This window comes from Cynocephalus volans, chromosome 17, assembly GCF_027409185.1.
Source record: "Cynocephalus volans isolate mCynVol1 chromosome 17, mCynVol1.pri, whole genome shotgun sequence".
In the NCBI taxonomy this organism is placed as follows: Eukaryota; Metazoa; Chordata; class Mammalia; order Dermoptera; family Cynocephalidae; genus Cynocephalus; species Cynocephalus volans.
In genome coordinates this window covers 5926175-5944425 of record NC_084476.1, presented here as the reverse complement: position 1 = coordinate 5944425, position 18251 = coordinate 5926175, and the positions used below count along the sequence as shown (strand labels likewise).

Genomic DNA, 18251 nt, shown 5'->3' with positions numbered 1-18251 from the left:
TACCAATGATTATTTCTGGGTAGTATAAATATGTGCAATTTTTTACTTCCTTTTTCATCTGCATTTTCTGTAATCTATATGATGATTTCCATAATTAGAGAAAATTATTAAACCTTCATGATACACGCTGTTTATGGCAAGTCCTAAGAATACAAGTAAAATGGCTAGTGTTCCTAAGCAGCTAAACCTACAAATAAAATAAGCTCACAAGCAATGAAGGGAACCCACCTATTTGTTTTCAAGCTTCTGTTATAAACATAATTAGAAGGGAAGAGACATATGTCTGGATGCATCCTGTACTGAACAGTAAGCTGTACAACAGGCAGTCTGCCAATCATGTTTTGTTCTACATTCTCTTCCAGCAGTTTGTAGAAGCGAGCCATCATTGACTGGTCATAGCCATGTTCCTGAGCCTTCTTGAGAGAAGGAAAATAAAGCAATAATTTACAAGAATTTGTTTATATTTTTCCCACTATTTATAAAAGTTACTGAGCTGTAATATGTACATGGCATGGTTTAGGTGGCATAAGATTCTTAAAACCATAGATTCAGAAAAAGGAGATGTTTCTGACCCTGATCCTCAAAAGCCATGTATCCTGAATGTAAGTTAATGTATTTTCTCTTTATTTAGAATCAAAATACCGCTTACAAAAGATAGGTCATCTTGTGAATGACCACAACTGATGCTATTCTGATGCTAAGAGAGGTCACCCCAAATCAATAATAAAGGAAGGAAAGAAGAAATGTAACAGACTTTAACAATTATGTCTGGGGAATGTCCCAGAAATACTAAATGCCACTATAAACAAGCCTTTTGAGAAAAAATGTCTTCATCTATCCATCCTATATGTACTGAGCAACCACAATTTGGAGTGCTACGACTGCTACGATGATTAAGATCAAGTCTCAAAAACCTTATATTCCAATGGAGAAGACAAACTATAGACTTAACTAAATTGATCTCCCAAACTAAATAAAGGGATTATAACCTACAATCTGAAAAACAATGACCTAAATGACAAGGGAAGAAAACTTAATGTTATCAGTTGTGTCTTGAGATATACTTTTCAATGACAACATCATACAAAGATTCAAGAAGTATTATATCTTAAATAATCTAGAAGTAAAATTGTGCTCTGAAAACTGCTAAATGATGGAATCTTCATGAGTGATGCTGGAGACACTAGCATCAAAGATGTGTGTGCAAAGTGTGAACAAACCTATTGCACAAACTATAAAAGTGGAAAAAAGGCATTAACTTCTTAATGTATTTACACATGTCATTTTAATAGGTTTGCATAACTATAAAATAATAATTTTAATAGACACTTGATAATTTCATCTACATCCCCAAAAGTTTACTCCAGTTAGGCCAAAACCTAATTTTGAATCCTCTCTTTGAGGAAAAAGGACTGCTACAGGATAACAAATCTACTTCCAGAAAAATACTGAGCCCATACTACAAAATGACACAGATTTATATATTCTGACATGGAAAGATGTCCCTGATCTATTATTGACTGAAAAAAGCCAATCTGCACAGAATGATTTCACCAATTTTAAGCAAAACCAGAATCTACACAGACACACAAACATATACACGTATAGAAACCTTATAACCATTATACACCATATTTTTATAACTTACTTACTGTCTGTTATCCCCTAGAATGTAAGCACTATGAGGGCAAAAATTTTGTCTGTTTTCTTTGCTGTCATAACCCGAACACCTAAAACAGTGTCTGAAATATGTTGGCACTCAATAAATACTGGAAAAAAAAAAAAAAAAAAAGCATACACAAATGCCCAGCAAAATCTGTAAAATAGTCACACTAAACTGTTCAGAGTTACTCTCCTACAAATAAGTGGTTAGAAAAGCATGATGTGGAAATTAACTATTTTCTTCAATAGGCCTGTTTTACACATTTGCACAGTAATGATAAAAAAGCCCACATGGATTGACTTTTCTCATTTTGTTGTTTTTATCAATCATTAAAGTAGGCAGTAAAGATGAGGCTCACTAATAATCCCTTTTCACTACATGCCGAGGCCGTTCCAGCAGTTAAATCAGCTGCATTATTATTATCTTTAGGAACAAAGTCACCACAGCAGTTTTTCCCCATAGATACAGGTGTTCCCTCAGCAATGGGCATACTTCTGGGCCACACCCTAGCATGATCACACACCTGTGCCCACATGTCACACAAAGAACTTCACCATCATTCTGAATAATTCCAAAGTCAAAATGAACAACAACAAAAAGAACCACATGCATTCACTCTGAAATTAAACAGAAATGCTTTGAAATTAATCTGTTCTCTGCGATTGTTTATGAGGCCACTACTCTATAAATAATCTATGTATTAGTAAAAAAATATAAATTTTATTACATTTCAAAACCATGGTTAAGGCCTATTCAGATTATCCCAAATACCTACGGAATTCCAATTCTGATACGCATTTCTGAGACTAAAAAAGATTAAAAAAAAAAAAAAAAAGTACAGCAGACCACAATCTAGGTGTTTATTTTCCCCACAGACAGAGTTCACAATTAATCCCTTTTCTTTTCCTGTCACCTTCACTTTGAGATGATGTGAAGGGCACAGATGTTTTGTTATACTACAGAATACAAAATTCTAAAATTGGATCTACTCTATGATAACACTGGGGGACCTGAACACACATCTCAGCATTGGATAGATCATCTAGGCAACAAATCAACACAGTAACCAGTACTCTTTCAGAGGGAGAGAAAAAAATCTAGGGTTATCAGTGGTGGGAGGCGGGAGGGAGAGCGGGATAGGGAGAGATTGGACAAGGGGCATAAGGAATAAATACAATATGTAACAATATATATACTAGTAATATTGATTTGATCAACATATGTCAACACTGAACCCCCAAAATATGTATCATTATGATTCAATTAAAAAAAATAATTCTAAAACTGGAAATGTACTCCAAAAATAATCTCTCTTTATAATGTTTTCCACATATTTGCACATATTTAAATGTAAATCAGGAAGCTGGGATTCTTTTCCTTGCTTTTAAAGTTTTTCTTTTATTACTGTTTTGGTGCTTGTGTTATTAAAACAAATCAGATACACCCTTAAAATATCTGCACACCACTTTTCCCAACAGGGAAAACCTGGCACTCATGGAATAATAGCCATCTAAGCTTCTGGTCTCCATCACCTATGCTGCCCCTGCCACATGCACACAGAAGCACAACTATGAACAAAGGAAAATTTTCAGAGGTTTTCACTTATTAAGACTCACACAGTGTTTCTCTTTTCTCAGTCATTCCCTACTTTTCCCAACAAATAAGAGATACCAATTTAAGAAAGACGCCCTCCGTCTCTCCCCAAAAACAACAAAAAGCTTCTACTTTAAAGCAACCTGAACATTAAAAACATACCATAGAAATGACTGTGGGAGGGAGCTGTTTAGGATCTCCTACTAGGATAAGCTTGTTGCAGCGATGGATGAGTGGAGTAAGAGTCTCAACTTCACAAGACTGCCCAGCCTTGGTTAAAAAAAAAAAAGTATAGAAGGAAGAAATAGTCTTAAATATCTTTGTTATTAGTGTATACATATACAGTTTATCTAATTCGTTACAGTTCTAACCATTCAGAAAAGTGCCACACTTCTCCTTCTGCACCAAATATCAAAAATAATGATTTTCTTTGATCAGAAAACCAAACAAACAATAAGAAAACAAACCCTCTAAACAAAATAAACAAAATAAACAATAAAATGTATTTTGAAGTCAAAGCTCCACATGAGAAGGCTATGTACATTCCAGGTTTGTTTTCTTTGTTCCTGCCTGGCACAAGCCTGAGAGAACTTTTTTCTCCTCTAAAGTTCTTTTAGAACTTTATCTTTGAAGTTCAGAAATCACATTAGGGGTGTGTATGTGTGTATGTGTGTCCCTCATCTTTCCTCCTGGTTCCTCAGTAGGCTTCTTCAGTCACAAGACTCAAGTTTCTCTTCAAGTCAATGACATTTCCCTCAATTATTTCAACACTTCCCCCGCTCTCTGTTCTTTCATTCTGGTGAATGGTGGATGATTCACTGTATCTCACACTACATCTTTTTTGCCTTCTGACTCTATATTCTGGCAAACAGTAGGTACCCAAAAAATGTTTGCTCAATGAATGAACTAAGGACAAAAGATGTTCACTGAAAATGTTATAGCTCAAAGCTGACCAAAGTTACATTAAAACTGCTTCAAAAGGTAACTAGAGATATTCCAAGCAGGAACTAGACAGTCACTCAGCAGGGATTTTGTTATAAACAACTGTAACCCCAATAGTGGAAAAGCAATTTTAACTATAATCTGTCCTTAGCAGCATATTTCAACATAGGGAATACACATATAGTGGCAGGTAAAAATCAGATGCAGAAAAACCATTTTATCAACATCTCAGCAACCACAATGCATCTAAGTCTTACTCGTCACAATACTAGTCAAAGGTGTATGGCTGACTGATCACTGACCTCATCAACAATAACACAACTGAAGGGGACACCCCCTTGCCCACGAAAAGCAGATTCAAGCAGTAAACCACCACTTGTGCTCAATGTGCAGCAGATGATATGGGATTCTAAGATAATGATACTCTGTGTTTTCTGTGGGCGTCCTTGAACCTAAGAGAACAAATAAAGGTTAATTAATAGTTGTCCATAAATCCTTGACTATGATAGGTCTATTTCTACTATAAAACACTCACCATTTATTATGAGACAGAAACATATTTAATAGAAGTTAGAGGGAAACCTCAAATCTAGAAAGCAGCAGAAATATACAAGATAATCAGAAACCACCAGAAAGAATACTGTGCTTTGCAGTCTAAGCTTAGAAAAAGATTTAAGCACATTTAAAAAAATACCAAAAAAAAAAAAAAAAAATTTTTTTTTTTTCAGGATTTGATATAGTCAAAGTAGATTACAATACTTCTTGTAGCCAGATGTATGTAGGAATAAATAGAGATTAACTAACTCTTATGAGTTGTGAAGCAATTATCTGAGTAAAACCAGGGTTAGAACTAAGCTTGAACATACATTTTTGTTAGTTTTTAAGTATATAATGCTGTTCTTTCTTTTATAAAGGCTAGTACCAACATAAATGCCTGTGAACTTGATGACCATTCTATTTCCACAGTAAGAAAAACGTTGGTCTATTTCTATAACACTATACTATGATGGAGCCAGAAAACATGAATGACATCTCACAACGCATACCATTTAGTGCTCAAATTAATAAACTATTGTTTTTATCAGAGATTCTGGTTTGCTTATTTCTGCTACTGAGAAGTCATGGTGATTCATGTCTGCATACATGATATATTCAACCATGGGCTTGAAGACATGAATGTGAGTTTCATGAAAAGGGTGGCAATTGTGGTCTTCTAGTGCTCACAGGCCAAAGCACTGTGAGATACCTCTCCTCTAAGCCATCTAGTGAGCAAAACTGCCAAGCACGATTAATTCAATGGTCCACAGAACACGTGATAAGTAGCAAAAAGCACAACACCCATGAACATGGATGGATTCATCCTTAAACTTGGGAAGATTAATTTCATATAATTTTTAGTTTAAATAAATAAACTGCTAATGGAAATATGCATTTAATTCCCAAGTGTATTTATTTAGCTACATAGAGAAGGCTAATAACACATTCAAAAAAAGCTCAAAAATACTAACGTCACCGATTGTCCAGCCCCCACCCTTGGTTTGATTAGGGCTACATTCTAATGATCAGGACATACCTCTGGCTCAGCCTCACTTCAATTAATTTAAATCTTATCGATGTTTTTACATCCAAAGAATACTCGAGAAAAGCTATCCATGTTACAGGATTCTTACAATCAAAGACAAATACAAAGTTCATGCTTTAAGCCAAGAATTGCAAAAAAAACATGCTGAATTTTCTCAGGTGAAATCCTGTCCACTGTTATTCTATGAGACTGGTGTGCTGGAGGGCTCACAGTTGCCACCCTCTTCCTAAAGCTCACAAACGTGATTTTCTTTTTAATAGGGAAAACACTAAAAAACTATTTTCATTCACTATTCATCTGATAATTACCATAATTGTTTTTGCAGTGGATGGGGAGAAGAAATAGAGCACTTTATAAGAAGAATATTAAATATACACCAAGATCTAAAATAGGGAAAAGATAATTTATAATCACCTCTTTCTTAGAAATCTCAGATGTTGATAAGAATTCATTCTTAAGTTAAAGAAAAAATGTAAATGTAAACGTACAGTTGAGCCTTGAGGAAGACGGGTTTGAACTGCACAGGTCCTCCTATACATGGATTTTTTTCAATAAATAGAGTGGGAATTTTCTGGTTAGATATGGCATATTTGCCTAAACAATTAAGTAACCTACCTAATAGTATGTTATTAAGTAGTATTTAAGTTTTTGGGAGTCAAAAGTTACACTCAAACTCTCAACTGTGAGGGTGGTTGGTGTGCCCCTAACCCCTGCACTGTTCAAGGGTCAACTGTAATAACACCATTTTTTCATAGATGTTTGCAATTTTTCATAATAAACATTTAAAAAAATGTAATTGAGAAAAGCCCATAGATTTTCTGAAGTCCGAACTATTTCATAATTAACTTGAATAAAATAAAAATCAAGGAAATGCTACAGGTTAACTACTTACCTCTTTAACTCTAGAAGCAAGTTCTTGCCTTTCTTTTGAAACTTTGGCAATTTTATCATCTAATTCCTGCCTCTGGAAAAAATTAGAATGCTATCATTAAAACTAAACTAAGCATTTAAAAATACTTTCCAATGCCTCGCATTTCAGAAGAGTAAGACTTTTTTTTTTTTTTTTTTTTAACCAATGAAAAACTTGATAACCCACCTTATTATCTCTACCAGTAAAGTTCTGATGCACTTTCTGCATTGCTGTGTAAGATTCAGTTACGTCCAGGGCATTATATGTATGCTATGTGCTTAGCATCCCAACCCTTGGAGCATCATTCCTCCACTAATTTCTAGGTGGTTCAAATGAGGTTGTCATTCACACTCCAACCATTCCTCTGGCCACAGTGATGGCAGGTAATACAGTCCTGGCCAAATCATGGCACCCATTCCTTTAAATACAGAGATCAGACCTACCCACCCAGGGACTAATCAGAGTCCCTCCCTCAATGAAACTGATGCATGGATGCTAGGAGATAAAACTTCTCTCCCTATGGGGTTTGTAAGTCGGGATGATGAAGCCCAAACATGCTGTTTCTCACCCTCTCCTGAAGACAATGGACACACAGAGAAAAACAAATACAGGGTGAAGAAATGATATCATTTGAGTCTCTGGATCAGCACTGCTGAAACTAATCCACTCCCGGATTTCCCAGGTATATGATCCAGTAAATTCCCTTTTCGTTTAACCTAATTTCAACTGGCTTTTTGAAGTTGCAATTGAAAGATACCTCATAATTCAGCAGAGCTTTAACATAAGGCAGTACAGCCTATGGGCCAAATTCAACAGACCACCTGTTTTTATAAAGTTTTATTGAAACACAGCTACATCTACTTGTCCAAGTATTATCTATGGCTGCTATCATGCTATAATAGCAGAGCTGAGTAGCTGCAACAGGGACCACATAATCTGCAAAGCTTAAAATATTTACTATTTTACCCTTTACAAAAAAAGTTTATGGCTGGCCCGTTAGCTCAGTTGGTTAGAGCATAGTGTTACAACACCAGGGTCAAGGGTTCAGATCCACATACTGGCCAGCTGCCAAAAAACAAACAAAAAAAGTCTGCTAACCTGATGTATGTACGGCATACCCCTTTAGTATACACTTTTATACATGAATTATGCCATTCCTCAGGAAAAGAATGGCATCAAATATCATCAACTAGTTTGTGTACCTATGAGTTTTTACTTAAAGAGAATTAAGAAATGTTTAGATACCTGTATTTCCCGTCCACCTCGACATAAAGCTCGCTGGCGGGAAAGCTCATCTAGTTGGTGATCTAGAAACTCCTTTGTTCTATACATTTCCTGAACATGAGAAGGTAAATCTTTTTCTAATAAAGATAAAAATAAAAAATTATATGCGAATTCTAATATACATATGCAAACACAATGAAAAGGAAAACTAGCTCCCAAGGCTAGATTGTTTCTAGGGTCTCCAAACTACCCTTAGTGCCCAAGTCATCATCTACCACACAAAAAGAAATCGAGAAAACATTAGTATGCACTGTATTCACTACTTACTCATTCTGTGGTTAACTTGGCTGTCCAAACTGAATTTTAGGACCTCATTATTAATAGATCTTTCTGGCCCCAGTCGTACTAAATTTATATCTCCACAGTTCCCTGTTGATAAAAATCACATGTAAAGATTAATAAAGACACTGCTAGTAAATCCTGACTAGGCAAATACATTAACAATCAGAGAAGGCAGCTAATATGACTGTCAACAGGACTACACTTGAGACGACTTCTATATCATTTTAGATATTCTTCATAACAACCTTATAAGGCAAGTATTTATCTCTTTGATCTAATAAAAGCTAGCAAGGTCACATAAGCTGTACACTGCAGAGCTGAGATTCTACTATACCCATGTTTTTCGAACTATGTTCTGTAGAACATTCCATAGCAAAATAGATTTGGGAAATGGTGAGTTAAAAAACTAAATAAAATAAAGCAATTTTCTTTACCACAGAATATTTCAAGGACTTTTACATATTAATATGTATTTGAATTTCCAAAATAGAACCTTGTTTGACCATCAAATCCTTTCTTGAAGAATACTCAGAATAAAGTTTTTGAAACTATGCCTTACATCACATTGCTACTCCAGAATCTAAGAGACACAAAATAATGGAAATGGTGGGGTTTAATAATTCCAAAAACTAAACATCATTTAACCTACCTGTTTATCAACCACACTTTTATTTCAGGTTACCACATGTTATTATTTCATCTAAAACTTTCACACTGCATCATTGGGTTAAATGATAGCAATCATGAAGAGTTTATCAGCATTTATACCATCTGACACACCACATAATTATCTGCTTTCTGTCTATCTCCTTCCACTGAGCATTAAGTCCCATAAGCACAGAGTTTTGTTTTGGGTCACTGCCTAGAACAGTGGCTAGCACATAGTAAGTACAATAAATATATGCTGAATTAATGCCTTGCTTATATAGTTATCTATAGCATAGTTTTTGATCCTAGCTCAGCTCATTCTCCTAAATTTGAGGCCAATTTCTCTGGCCAACATTTACTTGAGGGTTTCAAAATGACTTAATTCACTTATATTTCCACCAGAAAGGTGGATGAGATGACCAGGACACCTACCCCACTATAACCCAGAAATGTTCCATAAATCATAACAGACATCTTTTACATTGCAAGGTAAGCTTATAAGAATGGAAGAGAAATTTCTAGGGGCTGAAAACAAAGAGAGCGCTGAAAAAGAGACTTGAAAGCCCCAGAGCTGCTGTGGCTTCCCCAAGGGAGGAGTGTATGGGGTAAGGGTTGGTCACTGTTTAAGTGCTAAGGTGTTCGTTTGCTCTTTAAGTCAACATTAATGAGGTATAATTTATATTCAGTAAGATGCAGAAAATTTAACATCTTTAATTATATGAGTTTGACTAATGTCTACATTGGCAAAACTACTATTTCAAAAATAATAGAGTTTCTATAATGGGGGCTTGGATTGTAATGCCCACCAGAAAGCAAAGTGGTCTAGAAGAGAGGGAAGAATGAAAAAGAAGTGTATCTATCTTGACCTGGACTCAGCTGGGGAAAAAATAAATTCTCTTCTGGGACTTTCCAACCACAGGTCTGTGCTACACATGGATTTAGGGAATAAATACATAATGTAGAGAATGACCAAGGGGTCCCAGCCACAAATACCGTTGAGATTTAAAAAATGAGAATACAATGAACAACTTTATGCCAACATATATGAAAACCTAAGTAGAAAGAGAAATTTTTCTTGAAAATTATGAATTAGCACAACTCCCTCAAAACTAGAAAACTTTTCTGCCACAAAAAAGAATGAAATTTTCCCATTTGCAACAACATGAATGAACCTGAAGAAACTTATGCTGAGTGAAATAAGCAAAGCACAGAGGGATAAATACCACATGTGCTCACTCATAAGTGGGAGCTAAGAAAGAAGGAAGGAAAGAAAGACCACAGTGGTGTGTTGGATTTGCAGAGGAAGAGAACATACCTTGGGATACAAAGTGGAGTGGGAGGGAAAGGAGGAGGGGAAAGGAGGGTGGGGATAATTGGGTGGGGGACACGGTGTACAAACGCAATTTGTGGTAATGGGCATGCTGCCAATATGAATCTGGCCTTCACATCTTGGGCATGAGGGGTGACAATCAGCTCTGTATCTCATGAATACTCATAACCAATAACAATAATAAAATAAAATCACTAGAAAACTTGAATAGACCTGTAAAGACATTTAAGCAGTAGATATAAACTTACCCATTCTGTCAAAAACAGACAAAAAATACAAAATAAAACAACACTAATATCCAATTAACCTACAGTGAACAACCTGTCTTATATGAAGCACTCCAAAGAATAAACAAAAAAATGCTCAACTCTTTTTGTAAAGTCTGTTTAACTTCAATACTAAAACTAGACAAAAATATTACGACAAAGAAAAATTATAGCTGGCCTCATTTATGAACACTAATTTCAAAGTCCTAAATAAAGCATTAGCAATCTAGCAGTGTGTTAAAAATTATAATACAAGACCAAGCTAACCTTATTCTAGGAATCAAACATAGTTTTAGAAAAACAATGTAATCTACCATATTAACAGATTAAAGAAAAACCTCATTATCATTTCAACAGGTTTAAAAAAAAACAACATGAAATAAATTTCAACACCTGTTCATGATAAAAACTCTAATGAGAAAGTAACTCTTTAACCTGACACAGGGTATATACAAAACACAGAAGCAAACATCGTACTTAATGGACAGGAGTCTGAGGTATTTCCTTAAAGGACACCCGGGGCCACCGGAAATAGTGAAAAGAAGGGAAAATGAAAGTACTAAAAGAGAAGAAGCTCATACTCACAGAAGACATCATATGCTCTCTGATTAAAAAAAAAATTAAAAATCCAGCTGAGACACTTGGCTTGCCTCATCCTAGCCCTGGCCCTGCTGTGTAGTCAGCACACACCCGAAAAAGCACTCAGGCTCATGCGCCCGGGAGAAGCAAGTGAGAAGTGCACCAAGTGCACACTGCGCAGGCTGCTTTTGGGAGTGTGAACTGGTGCAGCCACTCTCAAGAAGAATTTGGCACTATCTGGAAAACCGAAGAGGTACAAACCCTTCCACTCTAACATTTCACTTCTAAATATATGTGTGCTGGAGACCAATGCTTTTACAAACTCTTTTAACCGTGACCTATAACATGAAGCACACTTCACATCGAAACCCAGTATATGCACACATAACCTCACACTGAAACGAGTTTCTCAAAACAATACTTCCCCTCACTCTCTATACTTCGATCTTTTCTATTTTGTTTTGTTCTATTTAACTTTTTAAAGTATGCTAATTCTGGTCTCTCTATACTGATTTTACAATCCACTAATTGGCCACAACCCACAATGTGAAGAGCATGCCCTAGAAAGCTGCATGTACTCCTTTGAACTGTTGCATAGTATTACACACTACGATTCATTTATTCACAGCAGTCAACATTTTTTACCTGCATTGGAGAAATATGTACAAGTATAAGAATGTTCACTGTAATAAAGTTTGTAATAACAAAAAATTGAAAATAACCTGAATTTCTATCAATGGATTATGAATAAATTGTGTACTCATACAATGAAACACCCTACAGCAGTTAATATGACAGCTATACATAAAATCATCAATCTCACAAATGGCAAGTGGAAAAAGTCAGTTGCTGACTGACAGTGTATTCTAAGTTTGAAGAGCAAATGAATTCTACATGTAAGTAACACACATGAAGTGAAAGGAAAAACGTGTGTGATCCCTCAGAAGACAGATGCCTTGTCCCAGACTCTCTGGTAGCTGGGTGTGTACTAGCAGCAACTAGGAACCTTCCTGAAAATATATCTAGTATGTACCTTTTGACCCTTCTTCATCTTTTCTTGCACTTGCTGGATGTGATTACTGGTGCTAGAGCAGCTATCCCTGACCATGAGGTGCACTAAGGAACGGAGCCCACACATGGTGGAATGATAAGAAAGAGTGAGCCTAAGTCTCCACAGACTCTTTGAAGCAGAGTCACCATACCAGTGACTTGGGCAGCAGTCCTGAACTGCCCCCCTCTGGGCTTTTGAATAAGAAAGAAACTTCTATCATTTTTAAAGCCACTGTATTTGGAGTCTCTATTATTTGCAACTGGATCTAATTCTAACTGATGCAGGTATGCTCAAGGAAAATAAAATCTGGCAGGGAAGACAAGACATATGAGCTTGGGAAAGGAGTCTAATATAAAGGCATAACTATATCACTCAAAATGAGTGGAATGAAGAATAAGTGCTAAGGTTAAGTAAATAAAAATGATTTTACGTCTTCACAGCTCAAGTGTCCTCAATCATCTGTGCTAATATTCTTCACTATCATGTGAATTTTACTGAAAATAGTTACTCCTAATGTGTATTTAACATCTCTACAGTTCAGTTTCCCCACCTATAAAGTGTAGACAGTAGGATAATTTAATACCTAGCTCACAGAATTACTTTGAGGATTACTGACACATAACAAGCACTCAGTAACTATAAACAATTGTTTGTACTGTTTCTAATAAGCCCATGCTTACTTAAAGCTTCATCTTTCACCAACCTGCAATGCTCTAGCTTTTCAGTCACTAAACCTCTTTTGAGCCTCAACTGAGTGTCAACCACTGTTCTAGGCACTGGGGATACTGCAGTGAACAAATCAAAACTGCCGCCTTCTCAGAGCTTATTATAGTCTAGCTATACTGAACTATCTGAGGTTCTGCTGCACTGGTCCTTTCTATTTACAGGAACCCCTGCTCGAGTCCCCTTCCCCTCACTGCCAGTGGCTGACCCCTCATTGTTCTTCAGGTTTCATCTTAGACATCATTTCCTCCAAAAGCCTCTCCTGACCAGCACACAACTCAATCAAAGGTCCCTCTGAAGTATCTAAAGACACCCCACATTTTAGTCCTGTTACAGAACTTATCATTCTATACTATAATAGCCCACTGACTGTATACTTCCCCGTGAGACTGTCTATTTCCTTGAAGCTTTCACTGTTGAAACCTTAATACTTGGCATAGTGTCTGGCACAGGGTAAATGCTCAATAAAAAACTTGCTAAATAAATCAATGAGTACATATGGACCATGGCCCCAAGTGGAAGTTATTACCAGGATTGGCGTGCTCTGTCATTCAAAGCAGCCCGCACAAAACACTGAAAACAAAAAATTAAAAACCCACATAAGTATCATACCCAAAGGATTCTTCTTGTCTTTACATTTTTCCTTGAATTCGAGGATAATTTTTTTCATAAGTTCATCAACAGCTGCATTAGAAGGTGCACACACAAGGACCCGGTTTTGTTTGATTTTGGCATTGGAGTTTTCGTCTGAATGCCCCTTCCTCTGGTTCTACAATTTGCCACACATATATCAAACAAACACACACAAAAAATACTGATGAGCTCTATTACATAATTTTAAGGTTTTTCTTTCTCTACTTCCTTGTATGTTGGAAAGCTCCCGTAATAAATAGTTAAATAAAAGCATCTACATCTTATACAATATTAAAATTACTCTGGCACAAAATTTTATCATAACTGCTCCAAGCCTTTGCCATCTATTTTATCAATACTCAATCCAACCAAAATGAGGCCCAGGAATATACTCAAGACAGGTTGAGTTTCTGGCATTAGATGTATAATGTATAATGTATAATGAAGCCTGAAGACCACCATTCTAATCTTTAGGATTTGTTTCACAAAAGGTAGTGTTTTCTGCTCTTTTTACTTCTTTATTACCTTCCCTCCCTCTGCCACCCCTTTCTCTGATACAGTTCCACACAATGTCAAAAATATATATGAAAAAGTGAAGGGAAATAGCACTTTAATACTTATTTACATGTCAGTTAATTCAAGTTAAGTAAAACAATACACCCAGTTAAACAGCACCGGTGCCCTCACTCCTACCTACCTCTGTCAGTAAGCGGTACAGGAGGCCAACAATAGTTTTTGATTTTCCTGTTCCAGGTGGCCCATGAATTAGACAGATTTTGGCAACTGATGGTGAGTGTTTCACCATGGCATATGCAGTTTCTATTGCTTTCTTTTGGTCTTCATTGAAATCTTTTAGGTAGGCAATCTATATAGAAAGACACTCATGAGAATGAGTTGTTTTTTCTCCAGTGGCGTAGGAGAGGAAGATAATGAAAAACATCCGTTTGAATTCCTTCCATTCTGTGTCAGACAAAAGCTTTGGTTGTGGTCAGGCAAGCCCCCTAGGTGATCTCTAGTCTAAGAACCACTTTCGCGGACATTGTTGGGTGGGAGGGGGGATAGGGAGGAGGGAGGGAGGTTTCGGTAATGGGCCACAATAATCAACCACATTGTATATCCACAAAATAAAATCAAGAAAAAAAAAAAGAACCACTTTCGCTACTGGAAAGAAAGTTAATTACTTACAAATTACTAATTAATGTCTGTAGGCTTCAGCCTGCTTACAAGTACCACTCGGTATTTCTGTTTGTGATTCTTATAAATTGCATTTAACTAATCTATACTTCCATTTATTATTTGTTTCTTTTCATTTTAGTCAATTCTCTCCTTAGATAGTAAAAACTTCCCCAACTATTTCTTTCCTAACACAATGTGATATAGTAGAAAAAGCATGAATGTCAGGGTCAGATCTGAGTCTAAATTTCAGTTTCACATACAAACTAGGTCACTAAACTCCTAACCTCTCTGAGCCTCAGCCTCTGTCATTCATGAAATCTGGGATTCCTTAAAAGGTGAGACTTGACTGAGATAATGCACGTGAGAGCCCTAGCACACAATAGGGGTTCAAAAAATACTAGTTTGCTTTTGTATTTCTTTGTGTTAATTCCCTGGATTTTATACACAGCTTTTACAGTGAAAGGTATGTGTTCATGTAAGATGACAACTTCATCTTTGCATATGCAACAATACCAGTCAATTCTTCACCAATTAGTCAAAAGCAAAATTAACTCCTCTAGACCCAAGACTCCTATTCCTGGATTTTGATCACCTAATAAACATTTAAGTAGGATACTAACCTACCATTCTAATATTACTCTTCCAGCCTACCTTCAACTTTTTATTGTACTATACCTTTTCCTTAAGTAAGCTAACCTAATTATATACTGTACAATATTAAAGAAAACCAAACACCAAACACCATTGTGCATTCGCTGCCTCATGTCTTTAATGTAAACATACAGTAGCAGCTAAAAATGTGACACTTTAATATCCAAACATGAAATTTTCTGGTACTATATAAACATCACTCACAATTCTCTCAGATGTTGTAGTCAGTAAATCTTTTGTACAGAAGTCCATGGGGTTTGGATTCAGAATAGCTCTGGCCAGCTGGTTCCGACCACCCAACAGAGACATGGCTTTCAACTTCCTTTGTGTAGTGACCAGAGAACTGACTACAACACATTTCACAAGTTCGTTCGAATTGGCTGGCAAATTATCTTGTGTCTGGATGGAAAGGTAACACTCAGATTTCCCATTACGTGCTATTACCAAGAAGGAGAAAAAGCAATTTCAGTTACCAGTGAATAATGTTTTCCAGTTTAAAAGGTTATTCATATTTAGGTGTTTTACAACTTATGTTTTTTGTATGATATAGTATTTAAATAATTCAGTTAATAAATATTTACTGAATGCTTCCTAAGATCGAGGTAATGTTTCTTTCTTCCAGAGGCTTACTTTCTTCTAGAAGACAGGCCGATAACCAAATAAACATGTAGGTGGTAATAAGTGCTATGAAGAAAGCAGAGAAAGGGAATGAGCAAGTGAGGAGGGATGGAGGTAGTAGACAGGCTAGTCAGGACCTACTCCTTTAGGAATGGGAGTTATTTTAAGAATATGGAGAAGGCTAGTACGGCTAGAAGGAAAAGTAAAGAGAAGAGTACTAGATTAAGAGTAAAATAGAGCTATATTTTACAGGGCTCTTCAGACCACAGTAATGACTTTACACTATTCAGAGTCAGGCAGAAAGCCACACAGCAGCTTTGTGTAGGGAAGTAACATGTGCTCTACCTTACATATTAAAAGAATCACTCTCACTGCAAAACAAAGAATACACTGCAATGGGGAAAGTACAGAAGCAAGAAGACCACTTAACAAAGTTATTGCAATAAACTAGGTAAAAGACAGGAGCTTGGTCCAGGATGTAGTAGTAGAGGTGGGGACTGGATTTTGTATATATCACAAAGGAAGAATCAATAGGATTTGCTGACAAATTAGACATAGGGTGTGAGAGAAAGAAAAGATCATAGGTGACCCCAAGTTTTTTGGCCTGAGCAACTGAAAGAATGAAGGCCCTGTTTACCAAGATGAGAAAGACTAAAGGAAGAGCAAATGTCAGGAAGAAAATCAGCATTCATTTTTGGTTTAACAGGTTTGAAATGCCTAACAGATCTCCAAATGGAGAACTGTAAAACAGACAGTTTTGATCCATGAGGAGAATTCAGGAATGAAGACTGTCCTAGAAATAAAATTGAGCATATATAATCATTTGCAAGAGCCAAAAACAGAGATTAAGCCCTATATCCCTGTTGCAACTCTTCTAAATACATTCTATACAAAACAGTTAAGCTCTGTCACAATAACAAACACAATACACCTGTTATAACACAGCACGATGCTGAAGTCTAAGGAGCTCTGTTGCTACCTTTAAGATATGATACAAAAAGAAGGAATAATGAAATCATGTTCTCTTCACATCACCAAGATTATGAAAAGTTGCAAATATCAGAAAGGCAGCTTGGTATAAAATAACGAATGTGGACTTTGCAATCAAACAATAGGTTTCAATTCCAGAACAACTGATTAATACTGACAACAACCTTGGATGTGTTAACTTAACATCCCTGAGCAATGGTTTCCTCATGAGCAAGGAATAGTTCCTATTACACTGCAGGGCTTTGGGGAAGATGATAAATGTTCACTAGAAGGACAAGGCACATTGCTTAGCATACAGTAGAAACTTGTTAAATTCAAGCTAATATTATTTTTATTACATTACCTAAGTGAGAGAAGTCCCTACAATCCAAAGGATGGCAGTGATGGAAACAGATTCCTCGAGCTGACTTACGATGAGTTTTATGTTTGGTCATCTCATTGGTAATGAGCCACAAAACCGAGGTTGGAATGTGATTTAAGATATAACAAACAGATGATTTGCAAATGGACTGTTTCATAACAAACACAATGACATGTGAAGGAATGCATTAGAAGAAGAGGATGTTACAAAATAAAGCTTTTAAATCATAAAGTTATAAGCAATAAATATGGGGTCTTTACCAGGTGAGTCTAGAAAAACTAGAAAAGGGACTCTGAATGGCAAATGATCAACACAGCAAATACACGGCTGGTAAAACACAATTTAGAAGGAAATTAGAAGATAAAAGCTTATATCTGATGTATTTCGTGTCAGTGCCTCATTATTTACTTACTGACTGAAGTACGACGAAATTTATGAATATAACCACAGTAATATTCACGGAGATCTTGCATGTGATTTCTCTTTCTATCTTTCTTCTCTCCATTTAGTCTTTCAAGAACCAAAAACACCAAATCATTTTCCTTTGGATGAAGCTGTTTAGCCAGTTCGCATTCCTCCAGATAAACTATGCAACAACAAGAAGTCATTATGTATATAACTCTAACAAAATTATTTTCAATAAGATAAACTTCAAAAAAGTTAAATCACTGTACTAAGTTCAAAAGTATACAGAACTAGTAGACTGTGCATATACTTCAAAATGGTAATATAATCCAATCAATTTAAAATATCAATTATAGAATACTAAAAAAATTTTTCATAAATACTGCTACAAAGACAAAAACAGATAAAATCATAATATTGAAAAGTAACTAATACATGTTCTTTCCTTGAATGTTATTCTGGTTTTTAATCAAGAGGTTCTCTCATTTGTTCCACACTTTCAAAATCCCAGGAGGAAATTCAGAAACAGATCAAAGTACATATAAGAATTTTGAACCTACTGAC

General features: G+C 36.0%; 1 protein-coding gene across 5 annotated transcripts in view; it reads right to left on the bottom strand.

The window, feature by feature from the left end:
• SETX (senataxin) overlaps positions 1-18251 on the bottom strand; it is a 69885-nt gene that overhangs the window by 10580 nt on the left and 41054 nt on the right. For 2 of the 5 annotated variants that reach the window (XM_063081570.1, XM_063081571.1), the window contains exons 12-21: positions 17695-17868; positions 15518-15750; positions 14184-14351; positions 13466-13622; positions 8242-8343; positions 7936-8051; positions 6673-6744; positions 4501-4650; positions 3419-3526; positions 229-416 (exon numbers count right to left, since the gene is read on the bottom strand). In XM_063081570.1, the coding sequence (XP_062937640.1) occupies positions 229-416; positions 3419-3526; positions 4501-4650; positions 6673-6744; positions 7936-8051; positions 8242-8343; positions 13466-13622; positions 14184-14351; positions 15518-15750; positions 17695-17868 (1468 nt within the window). The remainder of the gene's footprint in view (positions 1-228; positions 417-3418; positions 3527-4500; positions 4651-6672; positions 6745-7935; positions 8052-8241; positions 8344-13465; positions 13623-14183; positions 14352-15517; positions 15751-17694; positions 17869-18251) is intronic. The other 3 variants (XM_063081572.1, XM_063081573.1, XM_063081574.1) reach the window with 3 other exon arrangements.